Source organism: Dama dama, chromosome 21 (assembly GCF_033118175.1).
Source record: "Dama dama isolate Ldn47 chromosome 21, ASM3311817v1, whole genome shotgun sequence".
Lineage (NCBI taxonomy): Eukaryota > Metazoa > Chordata > Mammalia > Artiodactyla > Cervidae > Dama > Dama dama.
Window position 1 is genome coordinate 27,128,277 of NC_083701.1, and position 12,395 is coordinate 27,140,671.

At 40.1% G+C, this 12,395-nt stretch overlaps 1 protein-coding gene across 4 annotated transcripts in view; it reads right to left on the bottom strand.

Moving 5' to 3' along the window:
• ASPH (aspartate beta-hydroxylase) overlaps positions 1-12,395 on the bottom strand; it is a 182,600-nt gene that overhangs the window by 26,194 nt on the left and 144,011 nt on the right. For 3 of the 4 annotated variants that reach the window (XM_061123370.1, XM_061123369.1, XM_061123371.1), the window contains 2 exons: positions 12,147-12,236; positions 7,305-7,442 (listed from right to left, as the gene is read on the bottom strand). In XM_061123370.1, coding sequence (XP_060979353.1) covers positions 7,305-7,442; positions 12,147-12,236 — 228 coding nt within the window. The remainder of the gene's footprint in view (positions 1-7,304; positions 7,443-12,146; positions 12,237-12,395) is intronic. The other variant, XM_061123372.1, reaches the window with a different exon arrangement.

The following is a 12,395-nucleotide window of genomic DNA, read 5'->3' on the forward strand; positions in this document are numbered from 1 at the left end:
TGTTCAGTCTCTAAGTCGTGTCTAATTCTTTGCTCGCCAGGCTCCTCTGTCCATAGAATTTCTCAGGCAAGAACACTGGAGTGGGTTGCCATTTTCTTCTTCAGGGAATCTTGGCAGGTGGATTCCTAACCACTGAGCTACCAGGGAAGCCCTAGTGATTGGTTGTGTGTGTTAGTCACTCAGTTGTGTCCAACTCTTTGCAACCCCACAGCTCCCCTGTCCATGGATTTCTCCAGACAAGAATACTGGAGTGGGTACCATTTCCTTCTCCAGGGGATCTTCCCAACCCAGGGATCGAACCTGGGTCTCCTGCATTGCAGGTAGATTCTTTACTGTCTGAGCCACTAGGGATTTGTTAGGGGAGCATATTTGACTTTCTCTGGTTGGTGCTAAGTTGGAAATGGGGACACAAAATAGGAGAGCTGCCAGTTATTAATCAAGTCCTGGATATCTGGGCAGAATGATCACAGAAGTTACTGTTCAGCTTCCAGGATTGTCACTGGAGATAATAGTCTGGTTTGCAGTAGGCTGGCCTCCTGGATTATTTCTTATAGGAAAGGGGTTGGTTCACTGGCAGTTTGCTGCAGATGGTGGGTTGATTCCATTTGTATAAATGGCTTGGCCATGGCCCCTCTGTATATTCAGTCTCTCATTCTCTTTACCGAAGGGAAAGGACAACATAAAGTATCAGGCGCAGGGCAAGAGAAGAGTGTTGGAGGACTGAACTTCACTCTCTCTAAAGAGTGGGAGGAAAAGAGTTTCTTCTCCTCGAAGCAAGGAGAAAAGGTAGTACAGGTTGCCAGGAGAGGCAGCCAGCCCGAGGGCTTCAAGGACTCAGAGAATCCTCTGCTCTAGTGCAAACTGGCAGGGATACCAGCCAACGCCCTCAGTCAGGAGAAGGTAAAAGGGGAAATAACGTTCTGTCATCCCATCTCTGCTCTGCTCACAAGGAACAGTGCACCAGGCTGTGTCCTTAGGGAGTAAAAACCCCAAAGTCCTTAATCTCAAGGGGCTGCAAATCAGACAGAGAGTTGTTCTGTTTATATATAAAACAAACCATTGATAAACAGATAAGCACATGATCTATCGTGTGTACATGCACATGTATCTTTAACACATCAATCAGTATGTATGTATGTATGTATGTTAAGATATGGATCATGACCTACTTGATCAAAACTGTAAATGTTGTACTAACCTCCAGATGTGGCTTGCAATGGAGTGCCCTGGAGTGTAAGTCAAACACTGTACTGGAAGGAGACAAAGAGACAAAGCCAATTTTTAGGCATTTGTAAAAAACTGCAGGGGCTTCCCCAGTGGCTGAGTGGTAAAGAATCTGCCTGCTGTGTAGGAGACGTGAGTGTGATCCCTGGGTCGGGAAGATCCCCTGGAGGAGGACATGGCAACCCACTCCAGTATTCTTGCCTGGAGAATCCCATGGACAGAGGAGCCTGGCAGGCTACAGTCCATGGGGTCACAAAAGAGTCAGACATGACTAAGCAACTTAGCATGCATGCACACAAAAAACAAAAATACTGAAAACTCATCAATTTGGCTTTGAAAAAGAAAATGACCTTTTAGTTTGAAATAAGTCAAAGCATTCCTTTTAAAGATTTTTTTTAAAATGTGGATCATTTCTTGAATTTGTTATAATATTGCTTCTGTTGTATGTGTTGTTTTTTTTTTTTCCCCTGAGGCATGTGGGATCTTTGCTCCCTAACCAGGGATCGAACCTGCACCCGCTGCATCTGGAGGGTGAAGACTTAACCACTGGACCGCCAGAAAGGTCCCTTAAAGAATTTCAAATATGTCATCTTTTTGGTATGTTGCTGTAACTGGCATCACATGCCCTTCTATAACCTTAGCCGAGTGTCGGCTCTCAGTAAGGGCTCACGTTTAAACCCACATGGAAACATCCTTGATGGTGGGGTTTTGTTGTGTTTTGCTTTTGCGCCTTGTAGGAGAGGAGGAACTGAGGCAATTATTTCACGTTTGGAGAGAAAGAAACTGAGTCTCAGGTGGGTGAAATAACTTTTCCAAGGAGTCAGAGCAGAGAGCAAAGCTAATCTGCTTCTGAAGTTTCCTTTTAAACCACATAGCCATCAAATTCTGTAAATTCTCTGCATTCCCACAGTCATTTTGTTGTCATTTTCAGTGAAAATACCTTTGGAATTCAAAAGTGTAAAGTCTGATTTAGAGAAACAGGATTAAACTATTATATTAATCTTTAGGAACTGCTTTCAGAACTTCTTTCTACTATGATACTTACTTTCCTATAAAATTGATAATCCTCTTACTTTACAGCTTAATTTCACTGTAAATCTGACACTTTTGCTTCTGTCTCAATCCAATGTATTTCAAAAGCAGTTCAGTGAAAATATTTCAAATATTGAATCACACAGATACAAATGTTGAACCACTAATGTACTCCAGTATAAGTTTTTAATTTTGTCCAGGTGACATTATTCATACACAATGGACTTCTTAATTAATAAAAGCCATAGTCTGAGGGAATGCCAGGAAGAGTATCATTTTAATCAATCATTCTTAGACAGTGTCACACCACTGGCAGGTTTTACTGGGCACTTCTCCAACTATAAGAAAACTACAGTATGAAGAAGGAAAACTTATCTATGATGCTATATATTTACATCAGAGCAGGTGCTTTGAAAATCTCAGAAAAAGGATGCAAGAATTTCCCTTTTCCAGTGATGAATGCACAATTAGGTATCAAGGAATAAAATAGAAAAGGGTATTTTGAACTATGGTTTTCAGTTGCTATTGGTTCTCATTGCTTTATCCATGTTACGATAGTGATTTCAATGCATGTATGTTTACATCTAAATAAATCAGATCAAAAAGTTAATCTTAAAAAAAAAAAGGAGCAAAATTCTTAAGTAGGGTGGCTATTGTCTTACTGGAAGAGATTTCTTTTCCCTTTTCTATTTATAATCTAGAAACACATTAATCCATTTTTGTTTCAATTTCTATGTTAAATACTTCCAAGCCACTTAAGGTTTTCATATTTGTTATTTGAACAAAAAATTACTCAGTTTTAATTAACATATACCTAAAAGAAAAAGCTCTACTGGGCTGTTTTTCTCTCAATGTTTTTCATGGAGCTACACAGCATCTTAACACCCCCGGTGCACAGAATTGCCAAATTGCCAGCTACACAATAAGGTGAACAATGACAATTCAACACAACGGAAAAACACAGATGATACATTTTGCTGAACATTGTCCTGTGCCTTCAACAAAATTGCACTCTACAGCTCACTGGAACATACAATGAGACTAATTTAAATGAAAATGTGCAATGCATGGCAGTTAATCTTTACCTAAGAGTGAGAATCCGGGTAATTATTCTAAAAGGATCTTGGCTAAACACAGCAGCTATCCCATCTAAAAGGTTTCCACCTTACGGTATGAATGCCTGGGTGATGATTCATGATCCATAATAGCCAAGTCTGTGATTTGAAAATGGAAGAAAATCTCGATGAGCAAGTGTTTGTCAACTAAGTGGTCTTGGGCCCCGGGTTCCCTCACATAGAAGGTTCTGCCTTGTCACAGTCATCACTGGAAAATGGTCACTTGAAACTACTTCTTTTTTTTAAAGTCGTAATATGTACAATATTAACATTTCTGCAAATAAAGGTAGTTTGCAAAGTCAAGCTAACTTTACAATCACAACGCATAGGCTAACTGAGATTCTATCCGCTGCGGAACTGGGATTAATGCCCAGGACTGGCTTTTCTTTTCCTCTTAGTGAAGCGGAGCTTGAAACAGGAAGGGCTGAAATCAAGCCCAGAGAAATGGAGTTTTGAAATAAAGACTTAATTGGCTAAAAGAAGAACATGAGACACAAGAGCAGACCTCCATAACTTAGACGGTACAGTGGCAGGGACGTGAGGATAAGGAGATCTTAGTTCCAATCCCAGCTCTGACTTATCTTTTTGGCTGCACCGTGTGACATGCAAGCTCTTAGTTGCAGCATGTGGGATCTATTTCCCTGCCCAGGGATCAAACTCATGCCCCCTGCATTGGGAGCATAGAGTCTTAGCCACTGGGCCTCCAAGGAAGTCCCCTAGCCCTGACTTATTAAATATAAGACCTTGGGCAAATTTCTTAATTTCTCTAGTCCTTATTTACTCAAATATAAGTGGGTACAATAATACCCATCTTGAAGAGTAAAGGTTAGAAATATTATATACAAAAGTGCTCAGCACATGGATTACAGATAAGATTTCATACAGGATAGCTGTTATGTTGTTATTTCAATAGTATATAAAATTTCAAAATTGGCTCTCTGATATTTCTTAGAAACTAGAAAATATTTCCCTATGAAAACAAGTGAATACATAAATTAAAATTATAAATCATCACAATAACTAATGTTTATGGAGCACTTCCTACTTGTTAAATAAACAGCCATGGAACAAGCACTATTTCCACAGGCACTTTGCACAATGAAAGTGAAGCATGAAGAAGTGTTGTTCACTGTCACATAGCTAGTAGGGAATGAGATCAAAAATTCAAAACCAGGAAGTGTGGCTATGGAGGAGATGCTCTAAACTGCTTCACTGTATTGCCATCCACAGAGGAGTAGATATATATAATATTCCATCACATGTAAAAATGGAATATTAGCCACAGAAAAGAATAAAAATTCTGACATTTGCAGCAACATGGATGGACCTAGAAAGTATTATGCATAGTGAAATAAATCAGACAGAGAAAGATAAATACTCTATGTTATCACCTATGTGTGAAACATAAAAAAAAAAAAGAAATGAATATAACAAAACAGAAACAGACTCACAGATGCAGAAAACAAACGAATGGTTAGCACTCTGGAGAGGGGAGGAAGAGGGGCAAGATGGGGATATGGCATCAAGAGATACAAACCACTATGTATAAAATAGACAACAAGGATATACTGTATAGCATAAGGAATTATAGCCGTTATCCTGTAATAACTTAATGGAGTACAAACTGTAAAAATATTGAATCACTATATTGCATACTCAAAGCTAACATAATATTATAAATATATTTCAGTAGGAAACAAAACTAACAAAACCAGGCAGTATGCCTGTGGAGCGGATGCTCTAACCTCACTGTATCACCTTAATGTAGGTTAATTAAGTTAGGTATTCATCAACCCCCAGAAACCTGTTTATTTTTTTGAACTACAATGTATATATCACAGCTTCCCATTTCTTAACATGTTTATTGAGGCATAACTCACATACCACAAAATTCGCTCAATTAACTTTTTACAACCCAGTGGGTTTTAGTATATTCTCAGAGTCATGAGCCATAAACATGGTCTAATTTTAGAACATTTCCATAACTCCTTATGCATGAGCAATCGCTCACCCTCAGGGCCTCTTCCTGGCTATCACCAATCTACTTCCTCTCTCTATTGATTTGTGTGTCTGGACAGTTCATATGGGGGCTTCCCTGATGGCTCAGCAGGTAACAAATCTGCCTGTAATGCAGGAGACACAGGAGACATGGGTTCGATCCCTGGGTTGGGAAGATCCCCTGGAGAAGGAAATGGCAATCCACTCCAGTATTCTTGCCTGAAAAATCCCATGGACAGAGGAGCCTGGTGAGCTACAATCTGTGGGGTTGCAAACAGTCAGACATGACTGAGTGACTCATACACACACACACACACACACACACACACACACAATTCAAATAGGTAGCATCATGTCATATGCAGTTCATTTATGTTGTACCACAAATCTTGGTACGTCTTCCTTTTGTATTGCCATTGAGTAAAATATCATACTTTGTTTATTCTTTCATTCATCATTTAGATGGACCTTTGGGTTATTTCTACTTTTTTATACTCTAAATAATCCTCCTCTGAACACTTAGGTGCATATTTCCATTATGAATATATATTTGCATTTCTCTTGGGTATACACCTAGGAGTAGAATTGCTAGGCTGTAACTCTATGCTTAATGTTTTGAGGAACTGCCAACCACTATCAAAATGGCTGCACCCCTTTGCATTCCCATCAGCAAGAGCATGGGGGCAAGATATTAGCTCAGTGACATCAGATGTCTGAAAGGGTGAAGCCATTTGTTGCTCAGATCACTCTTACATTTGGAACCTGCAAGATCTCATGGGGTCAGCCAACCTTCGTGGTCTCACCCTGGGAGGTACTTTCACATGATGTGATAATGGACTGGACTCTTTATTATTAGTGATAATGTGGTCTAGTGAATTGCCATGTCTGTTAAATGTTAGGACCCTTTTGTTAGAAGGGATCTGTCTGTGGTCAAAACTCAGGGGGTGGCTTCAGATAATAACTTTATCTAGTCTTCATTTCCAGTTCTTGGCAAAACCTTCCAAAATCCATGAAATTTCCTGAATAAGTGGAGTGAACTTTTCATGCCCTGGTGGCTCAGATGGTAAAGAATCTGCCTGCAATGAGGAGACCTGGGTTTGATCCCTGGGTTGGGAAGATCCCCTAGAGAAGGAACTGACAACCCGCTCCAGTATTTTTGCCTAGAGCATTCCATGGACAGAGGAGGCTGGTAAGCTTCAGTCCACGGAACTGCAAAGAGTTGGACATGACTGAGAGACTAACACTCTCTCACTCTGTCATTCATAGAGTCTCAACAGAGCACACTTGAATTGATGCTAACGAGGTGACTTAGTGTGGGGCACCAGATGGCCGCAGGAAGGGGCTGGTCACCAGAAAGATGAGGTGACTAGGTTGGAACTTTCAGCTCTACCCATCACTGGGAGGGACATGGGTGCTGCAGATTAAGCTCCATAAACACTGGTGAACCACAAGATCTGATGCACTTGCGGGCGGGTGTGCCTGTCCACAGGCCAGGAGGGGGCATACCCCAGTTCCATGAGGACAGAAGTTCCTGCACTTGGATCCTTCCCCTTCCACACCTCCCCTCATGTATCTCTTCATCTGCTGTTCATCTGTTTCCTTGATAATATCCTTTATAATAAACTTTCAAGCACAAGTAAATGTCCCAAGTTCTGTGAGCCACCCAACACAAAACTCTTTGGGGTGCTTGGTAAGTTTCAAGAGTGTAAAGGGGTCCTAAATTGAAAATTCTGAAAACTCTTCTTCAACAAATTTCTCTCTTCACCATCTAACCTGAACTCTTGTCTGGTGGGATGAAAAGATTTGCTTTGCACTGTTTTCTGCATATGCCCCTGGAAAGAAAATCTATCTCCACCCGGACATTCCTTTGCTTGAGACCCCATCTCTGCATTTTGAGGCGGAAACAGACAAGGACTTGGCGAAGTCAGCACTCACCCTCACCAGCTCGGTGTAGCCTGTCTCCTTGGCGGTCCACCACGGCTGGGCCTTCAGCCCCTGCACATTGTACAGTGAGCGCTGCCACACGGAGGCAAAGTGGCCCCGCTGGTGCCCCAGCTCGTACCACCTATATGCCTGGAAAATCAGAAAGGTTAACTCCAGATGAGGCAGTCTTCCTGTAAATAACCTTACAACTAAAGTCACTAAAAACAAGCTACGACTTTGTGACAATAAACAAAGAGCTTGCTAGTCAGGTGCCCCAATCTGTTAAACACTGGCAAAAATACTGTTCTTTGACTGGGTTTTTGATTAGGACCTATTATTTTAAATAAATGTGTGCATTTTATTTTCATTCCTAGGCTGTAAGCTCTCTGAACACAGGACTCACACTGCACACAGTCTGGTCTCCTCAGAGTGTTCAGCAGAGTCTAGGACTTTGTTCAGTGGATAAATCATTGAAGACACAAAAGGAGACTATGTTTATATTTTAGTTTTCATTTCTTAAATTCTATGTTTCCTTTGAAAAGAAAGGAGTATATTTTCACCATTTTTTTTTTTTTTTTTTTTTTTTTACAGATACCTTCCTTTACTGATTTGGGATGTTAAAAAGGACAGCGATTTCCCCCCGCCACCACATCTGGTGGCATGCAGGATCTTAGTTCCCAGACCAGGGATTGAACCTGTGTGTCCCCTGCAGTGGAAGTGTGGTGTCCTAACTGCTGGACTGCCAGGCAAGTCCCGGACAGCACGTTCTTTTCACATTAACAGTTTTCCTTGTCCACATGAAGAAAAAGACTGCCCCAAGGTAATGGAGTATAAACCCTCCATTAAAGAAACAGACAGAAGAAAATAATATTCTGAGTTAGCCATAAATAGAATGATAGTCCTCATTAGGTTTTTTAAAGAAGGGAAATTTTGTTCCAAGTATTTTTTATCCCTGCCATAAGGGATAACATTTGTGGCTGTAGGCTGTAACACGATACAACTTGCCTCCAAGAAGACTAACTAGTCTTTCTGGGGACAGCTGGCTGCAGTCTGCTGCTCCATACGTCCCCTTCAAATGATGCCTGAACAATATGCTCTCCTGGTGGCCCTCCCCACACAGCCCTGCACCCAGCACATCCCATCGTCTTTAGACTGGAAGACAATTCTAGGATTGTGCTTGATGGTCCCCCCTTTATGATCTGAATTCTGATCTAATGATTGCTCTTGAAGAGTGATTTCAAATACACATCTTGATCAATGAAAACAGGCAGTTACTATCAAGCAGATTAAGAATACAAGAATATTTTCATCAAACTCCATCTTACTGTAGATGTAAGAAATAATAACTCTTAAAAAAGTCTTTAAAAATTCATAGGCCAAAATTTTGTTCATTAGAAAAATCCAGTGTGCTAGCAGAACCATCCCTATTTTCAGGAACACTTTTCAGCTCACTACTAGCTTTTGCACAAGTACTTTCATTTGTTCTTTTCTATAACTCCAAATAGTTCCATTTTACAAATGCTCAAACTGAGATTTAAAAAGACTAAACATGATGAACAATCACCCAGGGCATCTGGCAACTTATTCCACTCTCTCTCTGTCTCTCTGTGATTTAAAAAGAAACTATCACAAGTGATCTTCTTATGTAATTATCTTTCTCAATAATATCTCAAATTAAGAGTATATGTACTAATCACTCTTATATGTTTTCCTTGAAAGACATGTAAGTGGTAACCATAATTTCTTTAAACATGGCTCACGGTAGCCTGATTTTAAAAATATAGCATTTTACCTTTGAAATTAAATTGACTATTTCAGTCATTTTTGTCCAATTTAAATTTAGTTAATTTTTCAGTGTTAAAGTGAACAACCATATTAATTACAACAGATGATTTTTGGAAATTCTTACTAATTTTTTTAATCATCAACAATTCACATTAAGGACATAGTGTTAGAATAGTGAGAAGGAAATTAGTGGAGTTAGAAGTCTTAGATTTCAGTCCTGCACTAAACACTCAGCATGCTGGGTGCCTGGGCAAGACATTGTATTTACAGGGCACGTTCAAGTACCTGTAAGAGCTTTTCTGACACTCAAAGTTGGTACTAGTGCATCAAACAGGGCCCTTGACCTTATACCCCTCTGCCATTTAATTTTTTTTTTAGCTGCTCAGCTCCAAGGATCTTAGTTCCCACACCAGGGATTGAACCCATGCCCCCTGAAGTGGAAGTGCAGAGTCTTAACCACGGGACTGCCAAGGAAGTCCTCTCCCTCACCCCCCACCATTTAACTCTTAGAGAAACAAAACTATGAAATGATATATAAGGAATTTAAAAAAAAATTATCTCCAATTATATAGGGGACATAGTGAATTTAGCCAGATTTTTAATTTTTTAATTTTTAATTGGAGTATAGTTGCCTTACAATGTTGTGTTGGATTCTGCTCTACAACAACGTGAATCAGCTGCGAGTATACAGACATCCCCTTCTTCTTGAGCCTGCCTCCCAGCGCCCACCCCATTTCACCCCTCTAGGTCATCACAGAGCACTGAACTGGGCTCCCCTGTGAAACAAGCGACTTCCCACTAGCCATCTGTTTTACACATGGTGGTGTATATATGTCAGTGGTAATCTTTCAGTCCATCCCACCTTCTCCTTTCCCCCGCTGTACTCACAAGTCAGCTCTCCATGTCTGTGTCTCTATTCCTGTCCTGCAAATAGGTTCATCAGTACCATTTTTCTAGATTCCATATGTATATATGTGTTAATGAGGATTCCCTGGTAGCTCAGTGGTAAAGAATCCTCCTGCCAATGCAAGAGACTCAGGGTTGATCCCTGAGTTGGAAAGATCCCCTGGAGGAGGAAATGGCACCCCATTCCAGTATTCTTGCTTGGAGAATTCCCTGGATAGAGGAACCTGGTGGGCTACAGTCTATGGGGTCAAAAAGAGTCAGACACAACTGAGCAAGGAACACTTTCACCTCATTTTCATACGCTATTTGTTTCTCTGTGGGCTTTTTAAATTCAAGAACTGTGCTATTCCTTGCATTTTAACGATAATTAAGCTGAAAACACAATCCCATAGGTTCAAATCGCAAGCTCTTAACAATGTGTAGTAGTGAATTGTTTGCCCTTGAAGTGAAGGCTGTTTTCATCTAAGATGTGAGACTAAATCACAGACTTATCTGTTTTATCTGTCTTTGCCCTGGACGGTGCGATGTTCAAAGGTAAATTCATTAGTGACGATTACATTTATAGTAATCAGATATGAACATTTATCCAGTGTTAGATACTGCTACAAAGTCTTTCTTATCCTTCTCATTCAAAGGAGGTGCCAGGAATTTACATCTTAAGAGAATGAAGGAACACAAAAGTGACTGCTAATCAGCAATTTCTTCTCCCTTCTTTCTCTTCTTTCATTTCTCATTTTATTCCAGTTGATTGACAGGTAGGTCAGAGGGAAAAGGTACAGATATACAGAAATGGATAAAGAAAACAGTGTCAGTCATCCAAATTTCTGTTACCCCAAATTGCGTCGTTTCTTTAGCTGGCAATTACCCAGTTACAAAACCCTTTGCTCCAACGAAGCCTCAATTGTCCAAATAGTACTGAGTTCTTATCAGTTTTAGAAACCAGAAGTTATGTTACCCTCAGATGTCACCTTATTATTGATATATATATATATATATATATATATATGAAATGCATGGTTACAAAAACCCAGTGTCCCTGGCTCTAATGAGAGCCCAGCGTAGGGCCATGGCATGGTGCAGGACAGCCTAGCAATGTTGTGTGAACCACAGTGGATGGTGAGAGTTTGGGGATTTACATAGTATGATGCCATCATTAATGACCAAATGTTACACTAAAGAAGCTGACACTGAACTCAGAAAAAAGGAATAATATAAAAGAAAACATGTGATTTGTTTTAGGTGCTACATTTTTTGTGTCAGTACTGGTCATTATTATAGCTATAGATGTTCATCTTAAACTTGGTATTAAATATTTCAGAAAGTAATTACACAATTAACCAGGTTCAGTCTTCTTAAGAATCAGTTGGATAAAGACTTCATTCTAAAAATAACTACTTTTAAAATTCCAAAATAACATAAATCTAGGCTTCCCTGGTAGGTCAGCTGGTAAAGAATCATCCTGCAATGCAGGAGACCCCGGTTTGATTCCTGGGTTGGGAAGATACCCTGGAGAAGGGACAGGCTACTCACTCCTGTATTTTTCCCTGGTGGATCAGATGGTAAAAATTTCTCTTGCAATGTGGGAGACCTGGGTTCAATTCCCAGGTTAGGAAGATCCCCTGCAGAAGGAAATGGCAACTCACTCCAGTATTCTTGCCTGGAGATTCCCAGGGACAAAGGAGCCTGGCAGTCCATGGGGTCACAGAGTAGGACACAGTTGAGTGACCAAGCACAGCACAGGCAAACTATAAAAATATCTTAAAAGATATTTAAACAATTGCAAGGACATCTCTTCATTTCATAAATTTAAAAATATTTTTTCAAGGCATTATCTGTCTCTGTAGATACACACACAGACGTACAAACAGGCACACATATACATGCACACATACAGACACACACATATGCACACTAATTTAGAGGCCACTCTTGTGATATTCAGAAATCTTATTGAAAGAAATTATAAAAGTCAAATCCCCAAATTTCTTTATAGTAGGAATTGTTAGGCTGTTGCAAAAAGTTTAAACCACGTTCAAAAGTTTATGCTCAAAACATTTTTTTTCAGTTGTAACTGTCTCATAGAAATCATTGCCCACCCCCCCCACCCCCCCGCCGCCTTATCGTCTATTAAAGAGAACAAAAGGCTCATGAATGCACTATTACCTCTTTGTTTCCAACTCTCTGCATGGCATCCCCCAGGTGAAAATAAAATCTCCCATCATCAGTACCAGGATCCCCAGATTCTATTCCTTCCTGTAGAAAGGACAGTGTTAGTACTTGTGAAAAGATTAGATACCAGACTTACTAATCCATTGACTTACTAAATCTTTTCTAAGAACCAGAAAATCATGTCAATATTGTTGTTGTTCAGTCTCCCAGTCGTGTCTGACTCTTTGCAACCCCATGGACTGC